This window comes from Physeter macrocephalus, unplaced genomic scaffold, assembly GCF_002837175.3.
Source record: "Physeter macrocephalus isolate SW-GA unplaced genomic scaffold, ASM283717v5 random_4076, whole genome shotgun sequence".
Classification (NCBI taxonomy): Eukaryota; Metazoa; Chordata; class Mammalia; order Artiodactyla; family Physeteridae; genus Physeter; species Physeter macrocephalus.
In genome coordinates this window covers 1-7,231 of record NW_021149362.1, presented here as the reverse complement: position 1 = coordinate 7,231, position 7,231 = coordinate 1, and the positions used below count along the sequence as shown (strand labels likewise).

Below are 7,231 nucleotides of genomic sequence, written 5' to 3'. Positions count from 1 at the left end.
CACGGGCTTAGTTGCTCTGCGGCATGTGGGATCCTCCCAGACCAGGGCTAGAACCCGTGTCCCCTACGTTGGCAGGCAGATTCTTAACCACCGTGCCACCAGGGAAGTCCCTGAATCATGCATTTTACAGCAGTTAGCTTTATGTTTTGTGGATTTCACTTCAACTTTTAAAATTTAGTGCATCTCAAACATCAAACGGGGCATGCTTACGCTAAAAAGGTATCCATTCTGTGTCTGAAATTTTTTTTTAAGCGGTTTGTAAAAACGACCTAGGAAACGACAGCGTCCCCAGTGCCACAAACAAAAAGTCTACGTGGGCAGGTGGAGGGAGGCTTTGGGCAGGTGTCCCTGGCCTCTCCCCCGGCGCGGGCAGCACGAGGGTCTGTGTGGGCCAAGTGGCAGCAGAGGGGAGGGTGGGTTACGGGACTGGGGACCGAGCGGGCTTCCACGTCTCCCCACACGCCGCTCTTTCACTCGAGTTCCTACTCAGGCTCACGCTGCTTTTGTAATTTACAAAGGACGAACAAACTGGGGCCGGGCTGTAGTTAAGCAAAAGGCAGCTGGCTTCCCCTTCGCTGTCCGAGGGAGCCGTCAGAGGGGTGAGGCTGCCAGTAGCGGGTCCGCTGGTGCCTGGCTTTTTTTCTTTTTAAACATAAAAACATTTACTCTTTCTAAGCGCCTGCATTCTCGTCTCTGGGCTCAGAGGTGGGTCGCTCACAGGCGGCTCAGGACGGTCTCCTGGTACAGACCAAGGAGCCGCTACGGCCGCCGCCCTCAGGTACACCTGCCCTCAGGTACACCTGCCCGAGGTCCTTCCCTCCCCTCGCCCACGTAGACATCTCATCTGATCCCAGGTGGTTCCAAAGCCCTTGGAAGTCTGAGCTTGTACCTCCCCTGGAGCCAGGAGCCCTGCAGTCAGCCCCATGTGCCCCGGAGGCTGACCCGGCCACCCCTCGGGCTCCTGAAGGACAGGCAGAGCCCCAGCGGTGCCCCCAGCCCCCGTTCAGTTCTCGCCTCCAACCCACCACGCAGCCTCTCAGCCAACCTCACAGCCGCTGGGAAGGGCACTCTCACCCCTCCCCCGCCACGGACAACCAGGGCCAGAGGACAGGAAACGGGGACCTGCCGGAGGTCAAACACGGCCGAGTGCAGCTGCCCGGGGACCAGCGCGGCTACGGGCCACAGCGAGGGCCTACGGGAGCACAGGACGCCGGATCCAGACGAGACCAAGAGAACCTGTTCAAGTGTTTTGCAGTTTGTAATTTTTTTCACATAGCGGTATTTTTCAAGAAAAGCGGGAGGCCTCAGGCCGTCCAGCACCGGCCCCTGGCATCCCACACAACGCCACGGCGGCCTCTGGCCCACCGGACACTCCTGGTGCCAGAGAGCCCGGCTCTCTCAAGACCGCCCCCCCCCGCGCCCCGCTCCAGGCAAGCCCTGCGCCCCGGGGACAAGGCGGTTTCCAGGTCAGCAACGAGCATCCCCTGCTGCTCGTGGGAAGGCGGGTGAAGGGCAGCCGCGGGCTGTGCTACCAGCAGGGCGCACTGGGACCCGGGCCGGCGGGGGGGACCTGGACACCAGACTGGCGGAACCCTTCCCTGCTGTGACTCCAGGGTGCCCGCCACGAGCCCCCACCCTGCTCCCCGGGGGGAGGGGCGGGGCGGGGCCCAGACAGGAGGCGGCGGAGGGCAGCGGGGTGTCTCCCTGTGGGCTGCCCCACCCCCGTGCCCCCGTCAGCCCCTGCCAAGTGTGGGCCGGCGCCAGGCGTGTGCCGGACCGAGTGGGTTTTTTAAAGGAAACCGGGTCACTGCCAGAGCCGGAAAATGCGGCATCTTTGGCAGAAAAGAAACCTCGAAAAGATAACCCCGGAAACAAACGCGCTGCTGGCCCACTCCGCTCAGGGGGTGGAGGGACGGACAGGCCCTGCCTGTAACCCCTCGACGGGGCAGACGCTCACCCCCAGACTCACTGCGCTTCTGGGGACAAAGGTGACCTCGGTAGGGCCTGGCCGGGCACAGCGAGCTCGCGCCCCTCCCTGTGCTCCCCGCCGAGACCGACCGGGGCGCAGAGCACCCCCCGCCCCCGTCACTCCCACGTCACAGTCTAACTGCAGCAGAGAGGCTCCCGTGGCCGCCCCGTGTCAGGAAGCACAGCGATGCAGAGGGCCTGACGCGTCTTCGGGGGAATCGCGGGGGCCGACAGAAGCCACGACCCGGCGCGCGTGTAACTGAGGCCCCGGAAGCAGGGGCTGCCCTGCAGCGCCCCCCATACCCCCCCTCGCCCCTCCCCACCAGGCTGCAGGGAAGGGAGGGCCCCGGGCAGCACCCTCCGGCGGGGCCAGCAGGGTGGGGGGGTGGCGGGGCGGGCACCCCGCCGGCGCTGTGACCCCAGCCCCAGGGGCACAGGTGAAGGACCTGCGCCTCCCGAGACCCCCGCCCCCAGCGGCTTTCCCACAAGACCGTCCGTCGGGGGCAGCGGGGCGCGCAGGGTCAGCTCAGCGTGAAGTGCTGGGCACAGAGGTCGCCCCGCCGGCCCAGCAGGCCCTGGGCCGGGATGAACTCCAGTGGCACCGGCTCGGGCCCCTTCTTCTCCAGGTCCCGCTCGCAGATCTGCGGGCCGGGGACAGGCGGCCGGTCAGGCGCCCCGTGCTGCACGGCCCTCGCTGCCCCAGCCCCCAGCCCGCCTCACAGCCTCACCTGGAAGGCGGTAAGCTCCAGCAGCGGCGCGATGCTGACCTCGGCCTCGGACAGCGCCTGGCTGACGGCGCTGGCGGCCTTGGACACCTCGGGGTGGTAATGCCGCTGGAGGGCCTGGAGGGGCACGTGGGATGTCACCGCCCCTCGTGGGCAGAGCGGGGGGCACAGGAAGCACAGAGCAAGGGAACATCCCGCCGCCTCCGCAGGCCAGGGACGGGACAGACGGAGGCAAAGGCTCCCCTGGGTGACCCAAGTGACCGGGCAAGGCGGGATCCTTGGGGACCTGGCAGAGATGCCGGCAGGGGCATTCAGGTGGGGCTGGGTGGGTGGCCGAGGGGCAGCACCCAGGTGGGGAGGCTTCAGGAAGCCCAGGAGTGACCGGCAGGCAGGGCGCCCTCACCTGCAGCTCCCACAGAGAGCTCTCCAGGGCTCGGCTCCGGGCAGGGTCCTCCTCTCGGGGGTCATAGGGGTCGGCGTCCAGCTCTAGGAACGAGACCCAGGCTCCGGTCTGCCACCTGCCCCTGCGTGCCGGCCTCTCGGCCAGGCCTCCCAGGGACTCCGGCCGCACTCACCTGGGCCCCTGGGGCAGTGCACGAGGACGCGGCAGGCGGGGTGTCTGCGCAGCAGGTTGCAGATGAAGGGCAGGACCGTGAGCAGAGCCTCGGGGGGCGCCGTCAGGGCCAGGCGGGCCAGGCGCTTGGTGAAGGCAGCCACCAGGTAGGCAGGCAGATGCCTGGCGGGGGCGGGGGGGCGTAAGACTCCACCCCTCCGTGCCAGCCCCCGGCTCACGTCCTGGCCTGCGGCCACAGCCCCACAGGGATGGGCAGGGCCCAGGCAGCCCTGCAACTCTGAGCCAGGCCAGGTGTCCCCAGCCCCGCGCCCACTCACGAGGACGACAGGAAGAGGTCGGCCAGGTGGAAGAAGCGGGCCCGGTACTTGACGTGGAAGACGGACGGGTCGAGCAGGCCATACAGCTTCCGGTAGAAAGCAGGGTACTCCCTGGAGGGGTGAGGCGGGTGACGGAGCACGTGTCGGGGTAGAGCCACAGACAGAACCATCAGGAACCCCTGCCGGGGTCACGGATGAACGGGCAGAGCTAAAAAGCCCTCAGACCCCGAGGCGGACACTCACAGGTTGTGCTTATGAATCAGGATGAAAAGTCCGTTCAAAGCCAGGAGGCTGATGGCTCCACCTGCAGACAAACGCACAGCCTTGGAGCCCAACCCCACGGCACAGCCCCGCCCCGGGACGCTGGTCACAGCCCCGCCGCTGCCTGGCCCGGGGCTGCAGAGCGCCCCTCCCCTCCCCAGTCCCGCAGCTCCCGGCTCACCAACGTCACAGGCGCGGGCGAGGAAGTCAATCATGAGGCTGGGCTGTGCCAGGTGAGGCAGGATGGAGTCGTGCGTGATCACCAGAACCTTCTTGCAGACGCGGAGAGGCAGCTGCCGGAAGCAGCAGGTCAGGTCGGGTGCGCCCGCCGGCCCGCTGGAGCCCAGCCCTGGGGCCCCTGCCCCACCCTACCTGGTGCTTGAGGAAGCCGAGCCACATCTGCTGGAAGGCCTTCCTGTGCTCCTGCGGGGAAGCGGCAGGGGTGGACGTCCCCTACGCTCCCAGTCCTGCCCCCGGTACGGAGCCAGGGCCTAAGCAACCCCAGCGAGAGAACGCCTCCCTCTTTGCCACAGGCCCTGTGTTCACAGTCACCGTGGCAACAACCCTCAGCCCCAGAGAGATCTGGGCGGGCCGCCTCTGACCTCCTGGAACTGTGCCTGGGCCCTCGGGGCCTCCTGTGACCCTGGTGGCTGACAAGGCTGGGAAGGGGGCGCTGGCCCAGGACCGGGGGATTCGCAGGGAAACCACCACCCACCCAGGGCGTCTCACCCTCAGATGAACGACCTTCCACTTGTCCGAGAGCTCTGCAGATAAAGCGAGGGGTCACCCGACACGGGAGAAGGCCAGGCCCCTGCCCTCCCGCCCTCCCGGCCCCGGCGCTTACCCGCGTGCTTCACGTAGAAGCTGGAGGGGGTGCTCTCCTGGAGGGGCAGGCTCACGGAGGACAGCAGCGTGAAGGCGTTGTTCCAAAAGACGAGCGGCACCTGCCGCAGACCTGGCCTGAGCACCTGGACGCCGCGTGCCCGTCACCCCACCCCCCATCCTCCCTAGACCCAGGCGGCTCACCTCAGGGCGCCCATCAGCGGCCCGGGCCACAGCGTCCGCCGCAGCCTGCATCGTGTGGTAGCGGATGTCGTCGTATTCCAGGAACTCCCGGAACTGACAGAGCAGCAGAGAGCAGTCCTCTTCTGGAGAGAGCAGGCCTCCTACCACTGACTGGGGGGAGGGGGAACAAGGTGGTGAGCACCTCTCTGACCCCCAGGACAGGCGGCCCAGGCGTGGAGCTCACATAGCAGAGTCTGGGGGGGCGCTGCAGAGTCCCCCCAAACCCCACAACCCACAGGCAGCCAGGGAGACCCCCAAGCGGGCAGCCTGGGCCTCACCTTGAAGAGCTGGTGGGGGAACAGATAGTTGCCTTCCCACTTGGGCTTCTCCAGGGGGTGCTCGCCCTCCAGCTGCACGAACTTCATGAGCGTGCCGAGGGCCAGCTCCTAGAAGGAGGGGTGGCAAAGCGACCGCGAGGCTCCCGCCACAGGTCACCCCTGCAGACAGGCCCACAGAGCTCCCCCGGCCCTCAGGCCTGAATACCCACAACATAAAGCTCCTGAGAGAATCAGGAGACGGGACGGACGCAGCCACACCCAAAGGAACCAGCCACAGAAAGCGACAGCACCCTCACCTGGACCGGCATCTGCAGCCACGGCCCCAGACCCCTCGCAGACCCCTGCTGTGTGGAGAGCCTGAGGTTGGGCTGCGCGGGCAAGTAGGGCTAGCGGCCCAGACTCACCTTGACCCGAAAGGAGGAGCGAGCCAAGAGCTCCCCCAGGCGATTGCAGCAGCTGTGGTACCGGTGCCGTATCCACACCCTGTACTTGCGAGTGACCCCCCGGGACCCTGCAGGTGGGGCAGGGCGGTCAGCCCACACCGATGCCCGTGTCACGCCAGACGGGATCCAGCCCCACCCTCCCCCTGCCCTCTACTCAGCCCAGCCGAGGAATGAGTGAAAACGAGTCACTGTGGCTCCAGACCTGGGGCAGGACCAGCACATGCCCCCAGGCAGGATCCTCTCTTCTCTCACCCCAAGACCCAGACGTGCCAAGGACTGAGACACATAACTCTAAACCTCCGTGGAATTAACAGTCAAGGATACGCAACATCAAATTCCACAAGAAACACAAAATAAAACAAACACTCACACCCCACCTAGCCTTTACTTACATCTGGCTTCATCATCCCTATTTACCCACCCTTTGCCCCAAACACAATCTCCCGATCCCACCGACCCGCATGGCCTATGATGGAGTTTGGGGGTGGGGATCATCCCATGTTAGCAAGATCCCCCTCTAACCTTGTCAGAGACCAGGCCCTCCTGGACACTGACCTGCCATGACCATCTCCTCAGAGGGCAGCTGGCCCACAAACAGCTCTCCGCGGGCCAGCAGGGCCCCGAAAAGTCGGCTGCATGCGCGCACCGCTTCCTGGATCTCCTCCTGATCCTCAGACTGCGGGGAGATGACGGTCGCGGGGTGCCCCTCCTGGAGCTGTGGCCCCTGCCCCCTTTCCCGACCAGGACCCCAGCCCCATCCCACCCCACCCCTGAGCCCGTGTGACCCCGTGTGACCCTCCCATCCCACCTCTGCCAAACCCCGCACCAGACCCTCCAACCTGGGAGCCCTGCGAGACTAGAGAAGACCCCTAGTAGGGTCCTGAACTCCGCTTCGTAATTATCTGCCCGCATCCAAACCCAAACCCCACCTCGTCCGAGCCCGAGAAGATCTCCAACCCCGGGACCCGGCCGCGACCCCCGCCGCTCCCCACGGGCCCCCACCTGCAGCACGGCCAGGATGTCGAACACGGCGTTGGCCTTGCCTCGGTTTGCCAGCACCGCCTCCACCAGGAGGCCCAGCGCCCGGCGCGCGCCCCCAGGGCCGGCTTCCCGTTCCATGCCGCCGCCCCACGCGGCAGAGACCAAACCGGCCGCCCCCCCGGCTCCGCCTCCCGGCGCGCCACTGACGTCACCGCCGTCGCCTGATGACGTCAGCGCCCCGTCCCGCCGTCATCTCGGCGCGCCGGGCCGGAGTGGCGCGCGGCGGCCGGCATGGCGCTCTTTCACGTTGCGAGGTACGCGGGCCCCGAGGCGGCCGGGGCGGAGGCCGAGGCCGAGGCCGAGGCGGACGGCCGGGCTCGCGCGCTGCTGGAGCGGCTGCGGTGCCGGGCCCGAGAGCGGCAGCTGCAGAAGCAGCCGCCGCAGCAAGAGCCCGCGGAGGCCGCGCAGACCGCGCAGGCGGCGGGGAAGCGGCGACGGCGGCCGCGCAGAACGCGGAGGTGCAAGAGCGGCGGGGCGCCGGGGAGCCCGCAGTCACCTCCCTGCAAGCGGCGGAAGGCGGACGACGAGGATGAGGACGCGGGCGCAGGTGGGGCTTCGC

The 7,231-nt window shown here is 67.2% G+C and overlaps 1 protein-coding gene across 2 annotated transcripts; it reads right to left on the bottom strand.

Annotated features, from left to right (window-relative positions):
* Positions 1–1,236: 1,236 nt before the first annotated feature.
* Positions 1,237–6,812, bottom strand: NOC4L (nucleolar complex associated 4 homolog). Of its 2 annotated transcripts, XM_028487598.2 has the most exons (15): positions 6,634–6,810; positions 6,187–6,307; positions 5,593–5,699; positions 5,189–5,296; positions 4,872–5,021; positions 4,690–4,789; positions 4,575–4,609; positions 4,218–4,268; positions 4,027–4,138; positions 3,828–3,888; positions 3,585–3,695; positions 3,269–3,429; positions 3,097–3,179; positions 2,697–2,810; positions 1,238–2,609 (listed from the first exon to the last, which is right to left on the bottom strand). In XM_028487598.2, exons 1-15 carry the CDS (start codon positions 6,748–6,750, stop codon positions 2,490–2,492), a joined length of 1,551 nt encoding a protein of 516 aa, XP_028343399.1. In that variant the 5' UTR covers positions 6,751–6,810; the 3' UTR covers positions 1,238–2,489. The 2 variants fall into 2 exon arrangements, with proteins under 2 accessions (XP_054939672.1, XP_028343399.1); XM_055083697.1 differs by lacking the exon at positions 4,575–4,609 and having other exon boundaries at positions 1,237–2,609; positions 4,218–4,298; positions 4,694–4,789; positions 6,634–6,812.
* Positions 6,813–7,231: the final 419 nt, after the last annotated feature.

What these genes read in the sequence shown, in the direction of transcription:
- NOC4L (XM_028487598.2), bottom strand. Translation starts at nt 6,750, where the DNA reads ATGGAACGGGAAGCCGGCCCTGGGGGCGCGCGCCGGGCGCTGGGCCTC. An exon ending in GGAAGGTCGTTCATCTGAGG is followed by an intron (nt 4,269 to 4,574) that starts GTGAGACGCCCT and finishes GCTTCCCCGCAG; the next exon opens with GAGCACAGGAAGGCCTTCCA. An exon ending in CGCCCGCGCCTGTGACGTTG is followed by an intron (nt 3,889 to 4,026) that starts GTGAGCCGGGAG and finishes GTTTGTCTGCAG; the next exon opens with GTGGAGCCATCAGCCTCCTG.